Source organism: Cygnus olor, chromosome 2 (genome assembly GCF_009769625.2).
Source record: "Cygnus olor isolate bCygOlo1 chromosome 2, bCygOlo1.pri.v2, whole genome shotgun sequence".
Classification (NCBI taxonomy): Eukaryota; Metazoa; Chordata; class Aves; order Anseriformes; family Anatidae; genus Cygnus; species Cygnus olor.
The window spans coordinates 32,026,262-32,041,929 of record NC_049170.1 but is presented as its reverse complement, the minus strand read 5'-3'; the positions used below and the strand labels follow the sequence as shown (position 1 = coordinate 32,041,929).

General features: G+C 34.5%; 1 protein-coding gene across 6 annotated transcripts in view; it reads left to right on the top strand.

Moving 5' to 3' along the window:
- SNX13 (sorting nexin 13) overlaps positions 1-10,885 on the top strand; it is a 68,784-nt gene extending 57,899 nt beyond the window's left edge. For 3 of the 6 annotated variants that reach the window (XM_040547893.1, XM_040547895.1, XM_040547892.1), the window contains exons 21-26: positions 49-210; positions 1,381-1,452; positions 3,534-3,679; positions 5,479-5,547; positions 6,683-6,795; positions 7,316-10,885. In XM_040547893.1, the coding sequence (XP_040403827.1) occupies positions 49-210; positions 1,381-1,452; positions 3,534-3,679; positions 5,479-5,547; positions 6,683-6,795; positions 7,316-7,563 (810 nt within the window). In that variant the 3' untranslated portion in view covers positions 7,564-10,885. The remainder of the gene's footprint in view (positions 1-48; positions 211-1,380; positions 1,453-3,533; positions 3,680-5,478; positions 5,548-6,682; positions 6,796-7,315) is intronic. The other 3 variants (XM_040547897.1, XM_040547898.1, XM_040547896.1) reach the window with 1 other exon arrangement.
- The last annotated feature ends 4,783 nt before the right edge of the window (positions 10,886-15,668 follow it).

The window sequence follows — 15,668 nt, the reverse complement described above, 5'->3', positions numbered from 1 at the left end:
AGTGTCCTCACAGATTATACAATTCTGGTTAAACGTCTTCCCCTTCAGATGGACACATTTGTAAACCCACTGCGTAACTCTATGAGAAATGTATCAAATGCAGTCAAGTCTCTCCCTGACAGCCTGGCAGAGGGAATGACTAAAATGTCAGACAACATGGGTAAAATGTCAGAGAGATTGGGACAAGACATAAAGCAATCATTTTTCAAGGTAAGAAAATATTTGGTAGTTAATGCGTACCAGTGAATTAATAGGAGACTAGCTATCAAGTCATTTAAACTCACGTTGTGTGCTATAATGAAAAGTTACATCAATAGACAGGAAAGCAATCTGTTTTATACCTATGTACTTCTAATAAGGTTCAGCAGTCATTATAACACAAATGTAGAGTTCTCTTTGGTATTATGTAACATATTTGAAGATGGATTTTATGCAGGGACCCTTTAATTCAGGGCAGCCACTTGAGAAGAATATGGTTGGTAAAAATTGAATACTCCTCCATTCTCATAAAACTGGGTTGTGGCATTTGCCTCTTTCAATAGCAAAAGAACATATGTACTGAAACTTAGAATAAGGAGAGAGCTTCTTTTCTGCTTATTCCTTGCTGAATTCTGGTTTTAATCAAATTTTCTTTCTGCCTGTCCTGTCATCTACAGCTGTTATCTTTTCTTATCTGTTGTATTCCTAAAATACAACACCTTAAAGGTGTGGAGTAGTAGCAAGGCATGCTATCCAGAAGTCCCATAAAGTAGTAATCTTACCCTCTTTTCCCTCACCCTATTACTTGTTTTGCTGTAAGGTCCTGTGGTCAGGGATCATTCCGTTTTATAGTAACAAAACATTTATAGTAGATGTAGAACTGTAACCAAGATGAGTTAACCCTTAAACTATGAAAGGGAAGAACAAATCTGTGATGTATGGTTTTGTTGTTTTTTTTGGTGGTTGTTGTTTGTTTTTTTAAATGTTGCTTGTGAGAGAATGACTACCTCTGGACTTTCTCATTGCTGATAGCTTCCCTGGTGTGTACGTCTGCAGTTATACTCACTGGGAATTCTTGTGATAAAGAGCAATTATCTAAAGAAACATCAGTCCGATATGGATTTATAGATGTTTTTCAGTTGAAGCGCTAGGCACTTGGGAAAATATGTGGACTGTCTGAATGGTATTGATAACTTCAGCAGCTACTGGAGAATACCTGCAAGACTTGATTTGTTGGAAGACAAAAGGTCTGCTTTATGTTTATCCGCTTCACTATATAATTGACTTTTGGCCAGTTTGGTTTTCATTTTCATAATCATTTTGGTTAGAATAGCAATAAATCAGGTTTGTTTTCATACAGTATGTTCCTTCATAAACATTACATTTTTGATTTCATTGCAGGTGCCTCCTTTGATCCAGAAAACCTATTCAGACCCTGACCATTGCCGTGTTGCAGCACCAATTGATGACAATGTGAGTCTGACGCTTGTCCCTTCAAAGATGAATCTTCTAAAACCAAATTAAAGATTTAGTTACTTCGTTAAGCAATGTATTTATCTTCTGACAAATAAACCACTTAAAAACTACTTATTTTTTAAAAAAGAAACTTATATGCTCCCTTTTAAAATTAACATTTTTTAGTACTAAAATAGCTTGCATGACAGTGCAGTAACTTAAAATTCATATGACACTGCTTTGGTGTTTTGTATTTTTTTTTATATATTTGCTTTTTTTTTCGTCGTCTTCCTATTTCTTTCTGTTCAGTGGTAGTACGATACCAGACTGTTATATTGTATTACATTATTTCAGTTGTCTTTTTATAGAGTCTGGTTTCTGAGGTGACCTTTTAGGGAGCATTCATTTAATGGATCAGAAGTAGTGTTTGGTATGTTTTGAAGAGAGGGAAGAAGGAAAAAAAAAAAAACAACTTCATATATTCCTGAATAATAAACTTTCAGTATGTGGATACCTTGAATGTATGAGGTAATAATATTAGGGAACTTGATGGTGAAGTTTAAGCTCTTGATGTTATCATAACTATGGTATTTTGCTATTGTTTTGATTGAAACATTGATCATATATGTGAAAACAATTGCAGAGGGAAAAAAAATGAAACCTTCATCTTTAAGTAGGACAGAAAGGCCATAAGATTACCAGTGATTATATGCAATTTGCTATGGTCATAAGTCTGCACCTGTTCTGCCTTTCACGTTTCATGTTTTTTAGTCACATCAAAGCATTCCAGTTTGTCTTCCTGTGCATAACTGCTATGATGGCTTGGTAGATGTATTTTTACTCAAATAACTTAGATTTGTTCTTCTGGGTTTTCTTTTTACCTCATTGTTTTTCATTAAATCAGACTATTTATCTGTAAATTTGTAATTACAAATGTGTATCTTCTAACACTCCTGAAGCTGCTATTTTTGCATGGGAAAAATTAATATAGTTCAAATATATGAGCAGCTTCTCCACAAATATTTCACTGATCTTCTGTAAAGCGAATAGAAGCTTCAGTTCTGAACTGCTGTGAATTCTACACAAACTACAGTCACTAAATCAGACAAAAATATGTCAATTTGAATAGAATTTTACGTTTCTTATTTCTTAAGCTAGGGGAAAGAATACTGTGAAAGTGAGGCATGGATCCACGGCACCTTCAGCTGAATGATGAATCAACTGCGTTCCATTTGTATATAAAAATGTTCTTTGTACTCTTAACCACAGTTCTAGCCTTAGAAACTCACTCTGAAGTGAGATGTACCTGTGTACCCAACAAGTAAAATAAAAATTCTCCGGTAGCAATGAGATCTTGCTGCTTCTTCTGTGGTAGCATTAACAATGTAGTGCAAACATGAGTAAAATGCAGGTGAAGTTGCACCGCTTGTTGAAACCAGTCTTCCAGTTAGAGCATTTCAGATTTAAAATAGAACACCAAACCATGAAGGTTATATGTGGAATGTAAAAATCCTAATCCAAAACCACAGAAAAGGTATTGAGTCTTTATGTTTTTCTGAGGATATAAGATAATTTTAATTTTTAATTTGCTATTCTATAAAGTTTTTATAATGAATATAAAGTTTAGGTAATGACTGAGTCAAAAAATCACATTCATTGTATTTGAGATAAACAACTGTGGTCTTTTGTGCAGTACTGTGCAATACAGTGACTCCAAATGCTATGTTTTTATGTAATAGTTTAAGATGTGCTATTAACATGAAGTTTAGATTGCTGTAGTTTGGCATATAAGCAGGCTTTGTTGTTAGCAGCTTATGTTGTTAGCAGCTACTGTAGGATACAAAATAATAACAGAGGAAAAATTAATACTAAAATTTAGTAAACTTCCTCAAACTTTAATATTTTAAAAATAATGTACATGTTGACTGTCACTGCAAATGTACACTATCCATCTTTAAAAACAATTTCACTTAGTTACTGAATCCCCTATATTAGGATTTCAATATTTTTTTTTTTTGTCCTGTGAAATAGCTACTAAAAACTGTACCTTTCTTGAGCTGAAATAAGTTTACTAATTGATCCTATTTTTACTCGGTCAGGTGGATGACAATATCCCGCTTAGAGTAATGCTCCTCCTGATGGATGAAGTCTTTGATTTAAAGGAAAGAAATCAGTGGTTAAGAAGAAATATAAAAAATCTGCTTCAACAGCTTATTAGAGCAACATATGGTGACACAATTAACAGGTACTGTTTTTCTTGTAGAGAGCTATTGTGTAAGTGAAGCTATGTAGAATGTGTCTAGAAATCCTTTTTGGTATTGCTCAGCTACTGTGTTTTATATCTTCTTGCCTTCCCCTTTAAAGAGGATTGGGAAAGGAAGTGCAAACGTGCTGTAAAAAGGTGATACACACAATGTTGCTGAAAGACCAGTTCTGGTCACTCTTACATGCCACAGAACTTCCACAAAAGTTTTCACATATCCACAAGAGTTCATGGCTTTTGTGAATGGAACTTAATACTAATGGTATAAATTTTTTCACCTGTGTTTTAACATTATACTTTTTGCTGTTAATACTCTTCATTACTTTCTGCCCTATTTCTGGTTTCATCTCTTTGGTGCTACAAATGATGCACTAGCACTATCAAGTTGGGTGAACTGTACTTGTACTTAGTTGGTATGTTACCTTTTTCCTCTTACTTTAAAAGATGGAGGAGAGAAAGGTAAAACGCTACTGTGGGATCCCACAATTACATCTCTGTAATTCAGACATACCCCTTTCATTCATGTGCAAAGCAAATTAGTAGTGCTAAATAATTAATGTTTATTGTTAATCTACAAACTTAGAATTCTACTGCTTCCAAGTTTTCCTTTCTAATCATTTATTTTTGAAAAGTAAGTAAAAATAAAGAACGAAGTCTTCTAGAAGCAATTTAATTGACATTAAGTTGTCGATTTGGTATGGGACCGTGAATCAAAACTTGATTTCTGTCAGTGAGAAGTGCGCTTTCTATTACAATGAGGAAATTCCCAAAAGAGTACTTTGTACCATTCATGAGTATATTTGTAGTGTTTTCATTATCACTATTTCAGATAAATAGTTCTCATGGTACCAGTAGTGGTGATGCCTTGTAATAATATAGCACCGGCTTGCTTTCAAATACTTCCTAGTGGGAAGATGATAATTATGTTGAGACCTGTGCTTCCAAAATCAAGCTAGTCTATTGAACAGCTCTGTGAACAATTTTTCTGCCTTCAGATTGTGATATAACAAACTAGCTGAGTTTGTACACAGATGGCAGCTTTCTTAATGCAAAGATATGTGCAGAACTATTTTCCTTCTGCATTTGGGACTATTCCAGATGCTTACAGCTTCTTCTGGTTCAGTAGTCGGGCCTTGTTTTAGCAGATCCTTAAAATTGAATGACGTTCTGCTGCAAAGTTCTGTTTTTACTTTTTTTTTTTGAAAATTAAATTCAAATTTTTTTTAGGAAGTCAGTCCTGGGATTTCGATGATGCACAGATGTTTATAGCATTTCTGTAAACATGCCAAATCTGAATATTGAGCTGTGTGTATGTGTCGAAGAAAGAAGGTCAAACTTTATGATCAGTCAATTTGTGTTCAAGATTACAAAGTAACTTCATACATAAGTAGGATAATTTGAAATTTTAAGTCAGTTCTTTGCTTACAGAAGCAGAATTTGAAGAACACTCCATGAAGAGGAGAACTCTGCAAGCAGAACATTTATATAACACCGAAGGGAGATGTAATGTCAGTTTTCCAACCTGCTTAGTCATCATGCATTTGCTCAAATGGAAAAAGACTTTAATTTTAGCAGCATTCAAAGAATGATCAGTGAGCTTAGATTTTTATCCTGAGAATTGGTGTTTGCCTTCCTGATGTGCAGCTTTATAGAACCTATGTACGGAGTTGGAGAAAAGCTGAAGTTACACTTTGTTTGCACCAGAGTGCTTTTCAAAATGCTATGCTTTTTTTTTCTCTGTGTTGTAACAACAAAATAAGACTTTGTTGCTTTGATTTTAGGAAAATAGTTGATCATGTTGACTGGATGACATCTCCTGAACAAGTAGCAGATGCTGTAAAACGCTTCAGGTACATCTTTTATGACACATGTTAAATATAAAGTGCTTGTCAATTGATATCTAATATCTGCGTATCACTTCCATTCATTTTGTGTGAGGAAATTATTACTGTACAGAAATACGGTTTTAGTAAGTCCTTCTTCTTAATTGTTTTAAGTGAGTGAAAGTATTTGTCACGTGGAGAAAAATGTTTTACAGTTTTTTCCTTTTCCTTAAAGTTCTTTGTTAACTGGCCCTGAAGAGCTGTGGTATTGTTATATCTCTGAATTCAGGATGTGACTGAATGAAGTGTCTTGTTTTCCTTGATGAAGGCATGTGCATGCCCAGTCTTAAAAGGCAAGCAGTTGTTAATACTAAAAACCCTAGCTCTATGCTAATACATGTTCCATACAAGATGGAACAATTGAACTGAAGTCTGAGTTTGAATTTGTCAAAGACCCTCATACAACAATCTGCATGTTACATCACTTTCTTTCTAGAAGTCTTAATGGCTTCTGCAAAATTTGTTGAGCAATAGCCCCCCCCCCCCCTTGCCTTTTTCTTGGGGTGCGGGGTGGGGTGAAAGATGTACAGTAGGATAACCTATTAGCCAAAGGGTCATACTTTAGAGATACTCTGTTATTCTTTAATAAAGTTGAGTAAAAACACGTGTGTCTTACTCAAAAAGAATGCGTCATTCACTGAGGAAAAAATAGCTTTTCAGACAGAGGTATGTGTTTTGCATGGGGCATTATAGTATAATGAAATGACCTCATCTCAGATTTAGCGTGTTCATAGGTTAACTTCTGTCAGAGATCTGTTGAAATAATTAATAGACCTAAGGCTACAGTCTGTCAGTAGCAATGGAGACTGATTGGTAAAAGCAAATTTTAGATATATTTTATGCAACAAGGTATGTGGTATTTGAATGTTCCTGTGCTAAAGTAGCGTGAAGTTAACCACAAATAGATTGAGTGCATCATACTTCCTGCTTTGGATTATTCCTTTTTCACCTTTCTTTTCCCTTCTCTGATATTTAAAGTGTGTTAGGTTCTCTATAATTACTTTCTTGTATTTATTTTATGAGATAGCTTGGAAGGGATTAAAAAGAGCCTTTCACTTGATTAAAATGTTAATGTATCTTGACAGATTTGCTTTTGTTACAGAGATGCTTTTTGGCCCAATGGCATTTTAGCAGAGACTGTTCCACGGAGAGACAAAGCTATTAGAATGAGAACAAGAGTGGCAGGGAAGACCAAATTACTGGAGGTAATGCCAGGTAAGTGGGTTTGTGTTTGAAGCTAAATAATCCTTACCATCTAGTGGTGCTGGAGTTAATGTTAGTGTTCTTGTTGATTTACTGAAACATTGACTTATTAACTGTGTCCAAATGAAAGAGGTTTTAATTATTAATGCACTGAAAATCTTCACGTGTGGTACCTTTGCAACTATAGTTCTTAGAACCAACCCTCTAGTTTCACTAGAGGATTTAAGCTTAGTACATTAAAAATATATATTCCAAAGCAGCATGATTTCACCATAAAAAAGCATACTTATTTTTTGTATATTTTCCACATATACAGTGTGAAGGAGAAGTAATTTTCAGAGATCCTCTCTGCTGTAAGAGAACTGTTAGCTTAATCATGTTATATATAACAGAGGTACTGTTATTTCAGATTTCAAGTGACATAATTTTTGAAAAATTTATACAAATTACTCAAAAAGACTTAATATTCAGTTTAAATTTGTTGTTATCAGGAAGAATTTAATTTAAACATGTGTAATTTTTATTTTTGTAGATGAGCTGAAGCACATCATAGGCGCTGAGACAACTCGAAAAGGCATTCTTCGGGTCTTTGAAATGTTCCAGCACACTCAACTGAATAAGAGAATGGTGTATGTCTTTCTGGAGAGATTCCTAGAAACCTTATTTCCACAAAACAAGTTCCATGAGCTCTTCAACAAACTGCATTCACGGTCAAAGCAGATGCAGAGGTACAAACAGAGACTACACACTACTCAAGCGCCTTCCTTGCAGAAAAGGTGACACTTCAAACCTATTAAGCTGGTGTATGTTTGTCCAGGACTAATTACTTGGGCAGATTCTCTGGGGCTTCAAACTCACATGCTGTTACTTCTGCACCAGTCTTTTAGTGTCACATATTAGATTATTAATGCATCTGTAAGACCTGTGGATCTTCTCATCTTCACTTGTAATTCAACCACTACCAGAAGGGTTTGTGTGTCTTAAATGATTTGGTGCGTCTTCATGCAACATTGAGAAGAATACTGGCCCATTATATAAGAATGCTGATTCCTTCCGTTCCTGAGTTGATGTTTGCCAGCAATGAAAAGTGCCAGACTGTTTGAGTGAAGCACAACAGCTATGGCGATACAGTGGAGGAAAAGAATGTTTTGGCACTGGGAGATAGTGCAATGTGTGAGAATCAGGTGGAATTGTTCTACCTTACGGCTGTTGAGACTCTGTAGGGCTTATTTAACATTCCTGTAAAGGCTGAGCTATCATGAAAAGCAGTCTCTGGAACAGCAGGTTCATAGGGGAGGGGAGATACAGTTACGCCCCCATCATAAAAGTATATTTATTAAAGAAAAGTTGGGGTAATGTGGTTTTTATGCCACATAAAGTTTACCTTTTATGTTTTGAAAAATAAACTAACATCTATCGGGGTGTTTAGTAAAGGCAGAGGTGCAGTAGAAATAAACCCTTTATTCTGATTATTCTGTAGCTCTAAGGGCCATACTCTGCTCTTACAGCACCTGGCATACATTTTGCATGTAACTTCAGTGGAGAAGGGGCATCATATTTATGTTCAATTGGTGTATTTGAACATATGTCAAGTTGATAGTTGTAGAAGGAAGGGGGTACATGTTTCAAAGAGGATAGACATATCATGTTAGAAGATGAGGAAATGGCACGAAGAAACAGTTCTCACACAACTCCCCTCTTAAAATCTGAAACACTTTGGGTGTAAAAGACTGTCCTACCCAATTGAAGGATTCCCTACCTTTGGGTGTGCAAGCCTCATGGAAAAATGTTAGAATTAGTTGGTTCCTTACAGATAAAAGATTTCATTAGTCATATGCAAACATTTGGAAATTCCTGAATGCATCTTAGTGTATATATGAAAATAAAAAGGAGATAAAACTACAATATTTTTTTAAATATTTTTTTTATTTTTTTGCATAGTGTAAAATTTTAATAAAAATTTGACATCAAGGCCCCACATCCATCTGTTTAGTTTCATCGAATAATTTCTGTCCAACTAAAAATAAAGTAACATGAGTAATCCTGTTTGGCCACAGCATATCTCAGTTTGTGTTTTCTTTTTCATAGTCCCCTGCTGTTTATGAGCACCACTATCCAGGTGAATAGAAAGATCCTGCAGAGTCCATATTTTTTCTGAACACTAAATACAGGGTAAGATACAGCTATTGATCAAGGATCCTTATAGCAATTGTGTCGAAATGGGAACAAATGATCTTTTTATGCAAGGGGGGAACACAGACTTTTTATGAAAGTGTTCTAAGAGAAGATAGAAAGCTCTTAAAGGACCTAGTTAAATTGACTGAAGCCTCTATATAGATATTTTTTTCTTACGGACTCTATTCACACAATGTAGCCTTTTATCATACTACTTAATGGTGATCATATTGTACTGTTAACATTCTCATACAGTATGCATGGGCTCAAGTGCACTTGTTTTTTTCTTTATTGCAGAACTAAATACTGTAAATTAAATCCCTTTCTTTTATAATTTCTAGGAAGACAAGTTGGCAAATATGTATGAATCCTTCCCCCTTCCTCTCTGCAGGTTTTGTAGAAGCGTGGATTAAGTGCTGTTGAGTTTAACAAAATTCTTGAGTTCCTGTGTGAAGTAATCAATATAGCCAGCTACTATTGTTTACATGTCTGCATCTTCCTCTGATGTCAGGGTATACTCTGTTATACCTGATATCTGACTGATAAAGATCATTCAGCAATTGTTCTTGGTGATATAGTAAATATATCATTGATACTACCAAACCTAATTTATATCTTTTAAATCACTGAATTAGTTATGCAGTATGAAAATGGGAAGTTTAAATACTGTTTTGTCAAATCTGTGGAGCCTCTTTTCTATCTGCAGGTACCATGAGAAAAAAAATCAAGAGCGAATGTGTGCAAATTTGGGATTTTCTTAATTGTCTGGTACATTTCTGTACAAAAAAAAAAATAATATCTCTAGGAATGTGAACTGAACATAATACAATGTGTTTGTTAGTCATTTTACTTAATGAATTTATTACATATATATACTTATACACACATTTATATACATGTGTGTGCATATGTATATATGTACTAAAGTTCTGTCTTCTGTATTTAATTACAGAACTTGGCTTCCTAATTCAGTGGTGCCTGTTAGCTGGCAAGAATGATCAGAAATGAATACTTTTTGTTTAAAAGTTTGTATGTATCTTTATTTAAGTGGTTTTCCTGTTGACGATTTAGAATATCTGCCCTGTCAACCCATGCAGCCTGTTATCCTATAAAGTCTCCAAAACTGAATGTTAATATACAGCACTTAAGTTTCTGGATGTATATTCTGGCCTTTGGGTGCTGTGACTGGCTGCTGAAAATTGTGCCATTGTCAACAAATGCACTTGTTTTAGCCTTAATTATTTTTAAGAGAAAATGAGCAATTCAGTTTTTCATTTGGTTCATCCTCAAGCTTGTGCTGCTGGTGTTTGCTAGAACTAAACAGTAAATTTTAAGTGCTACCAGAATGTGTACCAAAATAAAAATATATGAATTCCACAATCTAAATTTTAATTTTGTGCAATATTTTCATTAAATGCATGTGTATTTGAATAACTGTAAAATAAATGAATTTTTAATGTTTTGAAGTCTAGGTTAAAAATGTCTTCTCAGCTAAACAATTTTGCATTCTGTTGTTGCGTTAGTTTATTTAAGGACTTGTTTTAAAAGTCTTATTTGTTACTCCTCTGTTAATTCCCTTGTTCTTAATGATCATTGCTCATATGAGCATAGCTCATACATTACAAGGGAAAAATCTGAAGAGCACATCTCATGAATATAGCTGTTATAAATTACTTGTGCATATCATTGTACAGTAAGTGTCAGCTGTGTGCCTAATTGTTCTATTAATGCTTTTTCCCTCCCTTCCCCATCCTGTCGTTTCCGTGATAAAGAATGAACATGAAACAGACTGCCAGGGTCACTTCTACTGGAAGGCTGAGGACTCTGAATTATTTTTTTTTTTGGAGTTTGCATTTATGTTCTGTCCAAAGCTAAAAAAAAAAAAAATAATAATAAAAAAAAAATTACACTAATAAAGTATTAACAGGATTATTATGAGTCTCACTGTTTATTTGAAAAATAACTTTCTCACTAGCAGGTATGAATGTTTCTTGGGTCTGGGAGAAAAAAATCACTGAAGATAAATATTGCTGTTAAGTGCTGCTTAAAAAAAAAAGGTAATTTCCTGATTTTAGAATGCTTTATAAACTGGTTTTACTTTTAACAAGTGAATCGCTACATTCATTCTCAATCAGCATTTTTAGTGTCCTGTATTCTAAAAGGATATATACAGAAACTATGTAATTATATGCTGCATGCTTTTTTTTTAACTATTTTGCTTTTTTCCCCTGGGTTTATTTTTGCAGCAGCTGGATCTACCATGGGAGAGCACAATTGTTACCCTTGATATATTTATTCCAGCTGTTTCACATTCATCAAAAAGATGTCCTGAGCTACAGAGATGTTAGTTCTTTGACCCTAGGGTAAAGTGTTTACTGTTTTCACTAACTTGCACAATGTTGCTACAGGATATAGACACATGTCAAGAATTTCATTAACTTTGCAAATTCATATTTATTGAGGCTGTTATCCTAGGATAATTTCATGACAGGAAATTCACTCCATTATAATTTTTTTTATGAATTCTTAAAAGTATCTGCCATTTGTTAAATGAGTGTCATATGTGCCTGTGGCTTACTTAATTCTCCAATCTATCACATTATCTGGTTTATATTGTTTGTGGTGTTTAGTGTATGTGTGAGGATTGCTGAAGATTTTATAATGTTTGGTAATCAGCATCACTCTACGTTTGATTTATTTAACTCCAATTTTCATGTTTTTTCTCTTGGAAGTAAGGAAATTATATAATGGAAACAAGTTTACTTCTGTTAAGAATTTAAAAAGAAAGTAAGCTTTCTTTTCATGAACACTTTGAAACATGCCTCTGCAGTTCCCCCACTGTGGACACAGCAATATGCTTGAATATTTCTGAATGTAGGTATCTCAAATAACTGTTTCCCATGCTGTGTCTCTTTAAATTACTCTGGCGTGTTGGGGTTTGGGTAGGGGAAATCTGCATGTTAAATTATTTGACATCTATTTTAGAAAGGGCTAACTGGAATTCTTCTTTGACATTTTAGAACTGAGCTGGTACATAAGTTAATTCTGAGGTTGGTTTAACTACAGAACTAGATTATACTGAATTTACTGGAAATCAAGAGCTATTTATTGGGAGGAAGGAATACAGTTTTCAAAAATGTCCTTGGTCTTAGCGTAGCACTTTTAAAAAGCAAATTCCAAGTAATCTTTTCAGTCATTGTGTCCTGGATTTTCTCAGCTTGAGGTTGAGAAATGCGGTAATTCTGCATTGAATCAATAGACACAGAATTTTCAATTAGCACTGGAATCTTAGGAGCTTCTGAAAAACTTGTGGGAATTGGGAACATTTGTTCATTCAGAACATGTGGAAGACTGTGCAAGTGATCCAGTTATTCCGTGGGCAAAATAACTAGAATTTGAAAAACTTGTTCTTTTTACCAGTGCTAGGATAAGTACAAAACTTCCTTTGCACAAGTCACCTCACATTAGCAAGCTATAGGTTTCTTATTTTTCAGTTTGAAAGTGAAGTTAAGCTGGATTATGAAAGAAAACATTTTCCTCTTGGTTTTCAAGGACTTCATACAAAACATTGGAAACAAACAAGGCATGCTTATACCTAATATAAAAACATTAAGAGGTATTTGGGGGAGAAAAGGATAGGAGGCTCATTCAGTGTTCTGCGGTCTTGGGTAATCACATCAACACAATGTGGAACTTCAATATCACTCAGTTTAGAATTCATTAATTTTGCTGACTTTCTGCAGTGCTGGGAAAGGAAACATGGGCCCAGATTCTCCTGTATATCACATATTTTTAAAAACAACAACAAAAAAAACCACTGAAGTTATTTTTTCTGTGTAGGTTCTAAGTGCTGCTGAGGCTTCAAGTTAACAGCTGAGTTAAATGTCTTTTAAATACATTCTTACTTATCACGACAGGATATAAATACAGCTTGCAAAACTGGATTTCATTGACAAGGATGCTTTAGGACTAAGGTGCAGGCTTGTTCTTGTACTAGAAAAAAATCTTTCTGAAGTACCTGAACTATTAAAAGTGATTCCGTGTATTAACATTTGTGCTAACTTCTTCACTTGCTATAGAATCCGTGCTATTTTTTTTTCCCTCTTAATAGTACTGAGACTACCAACAATGTATTCTCTGAAGGATGTTGTCTTGAACCACAGCAAGCACACTAATATTCAGTAGATAGCTGTTTGGACTCTTTCAGCTGCTGGTATTGGGGACAAGACTAAAATTCATGGGTGGTACCATGTAGGGTATTAAGTTCTAGTCTTTCCAACTAATCCAATAATTTATTAAACTAAGAATACTAAATAGAATGACTTGAGCAGTCATTTGGTTTCTCAAGTTTAATTTTTGATGTTACGGTACTTTATATAGCAAGACTTCCGTTGTGGCAAAGGCTTCACTGATTCAAAAAACCAGAATCACATCGTAATCGTAGTGACTTGTCATAACAGGTTATCACTAGTTTGTTTGAATGGAAGTGCGAGTGAATACTGGACAGGAAAGCATTTTTAAAAAGTTTTCTGATTATGATGAAAGAGAATCTGCACCTTCATCCAACTCACCAAAACAAAGAAAAACTACCACCAACAACAAAACTGATTAAGGGAGGTACATAAAGCGGTGCTACTGTCAACAATCCGAATCTTTGTATCAAAAAACTTTTTTCTGTGCTGTAGCTGCTAATATTGATTGAGCAGTGGTTAAAATGATTTGGTGTTTACTAGCTAATCAGAAGAGTAAACAGAAAAAAACTACTTAAATTAAGTCTAATTCACTACCATTTGTAGAATTTATATGTAAAACTGCGTTTTATAACTGCGTTTCTTATAATCAAGGGAGCAATTTGAAGGAATTGGTATGGGCAGTTAGCAAAGTGAGATCCTCTGCATGTTTTTGGTTGATGCTCTCTCTCACTGGGCTATTTGTAATCTGAAGTCTCTGGGATGTACCACATCCTTGTCTCCATTCCACTTAATGTTGATTTGAGAGCACTAGATAATAAGGAATGATGTAATACAAACAGAACCTGATAAACTATAGTGTTGGTTTTTTTTGTGTATGTGTGTTTTTTAACTGCAGTTGGAGAGTGGGGGGGAGAAAAGCGTTGCTTCTTATTTATTTTTCCACCTTTTTTAGAGGATTTGAGTGCCCGACTTCAGAAGAGCTACGAGTACTACTTAACTGTTTTTGCAAACTAATATAGTATAGCAACTAAAATTATACCCAATATCTGAGCATAACATTATATAATATTAGTTTCATGACTGGATGTGCTTCTTTGCTTGCAGCCTACAGTACAAGAGAAATTATTTTTTACTCGTCCACTTTTACCACCAAAACTTAAAGTCCAAATTTCTTGCTGCAAAAAACAACATTCATGAGACTTTCTTGCCATCAAAGCTCAGAATTTGTCCCAGGTGCTTCTCTCTTGAAATACTGCTAACTAGAGGTCTTCATTGATTGATACATGAGCATGACCATTCGCAACGGTTTGCTCTCTTGTTTGAAGAATCATGAAAGCAAAATACATTATGGTAAGTTCTGGCAGATTCTGCTCGCTCATTTTTGTAGTCATCAGAGAAAACAGCTGTATTTTGCACACACACAAATTAAATCATTATCCACACATCTTTATGTGCCATTTTGCACAGCAGTAGCAAACATCTAGGTAAGAAAAAAAAAAAAACAAAAACTGGTGTACATCCATGTGTCTTTTTCATTGATGCTGAGAGTGTTCAGAGATTCAGGAAGTAGTTGCCCTTGAAGTATGGACAATGTAAACACCTTTGTGGTTAAGTGGTGGCGTGGATTCATCCATTTCTCAAACAGCACTGGCCTGGCTTCAAGGCAGACGGGTTGTGTGTGGAGAAGGTGTGAGCAAGGAATCCTGTGCTGTCGGAATTGCAGATGTTTAGAGCACAGAAATTTAAAAAAAAAAAAAAAAAAAAAAAAAAAAAAAGCTTTTTGTTTATAAATAAAGGTAAGGATGTGGAATGAAATCTTGGTTAACAGAAGCTGGAACAAAATGCCAATGCAAATGCTAAATTAGTGAGTTTGCTGTCTTTGAAGCTGATTTGACCATGTGTGCTTTTCCCTCCTGCATGGTAGCAGTTTCTCTATAAGGTGAGGAAAAAATCGCATTTAGGACTCTTATTTCTGGATCTGTGTTTTGTGGGCCTGGAATAATATAATTTAAAAGAAACTTCTCTTTGCTACCAACAGTTCCGCATGCAAGATAAATTCCATTGCTTAATATTAGTAGTCTGCTGCATCTTTTGAGTCACTTTAATTCACAAGACCTAAGAAGAAAATCTTGCAAGGGTAATTACCTGAGATATTTTCAACATTTACTTGATATATCACGTTTAAGGAAAAATGTTATTGATTCTATTTATTTATTTATTTATTATTTTTATTATTTTTAAGTAGTGTTTGAAGGAGAGTAGTTATAGTCTTGTTTGTGCTTAGTCGGTTTTTCTTCATCAGCTATTCTTTAGTCAGTGTAGGAATACGCACGAGACTTTTTTGTTTAAACTTGCAATAAAAAACAGTTACAGATTCCAACAGTTCATTTAAATCAGATACAAACGTTATTTAGAATATGTTCTCTTTCAGTTATAAAGTCAATATTTAACCATTTCTTATTCCTTGGGTTGATTTGTTACAAGAACAACATGGGTAACATGCTTCTAAAAGCAAAT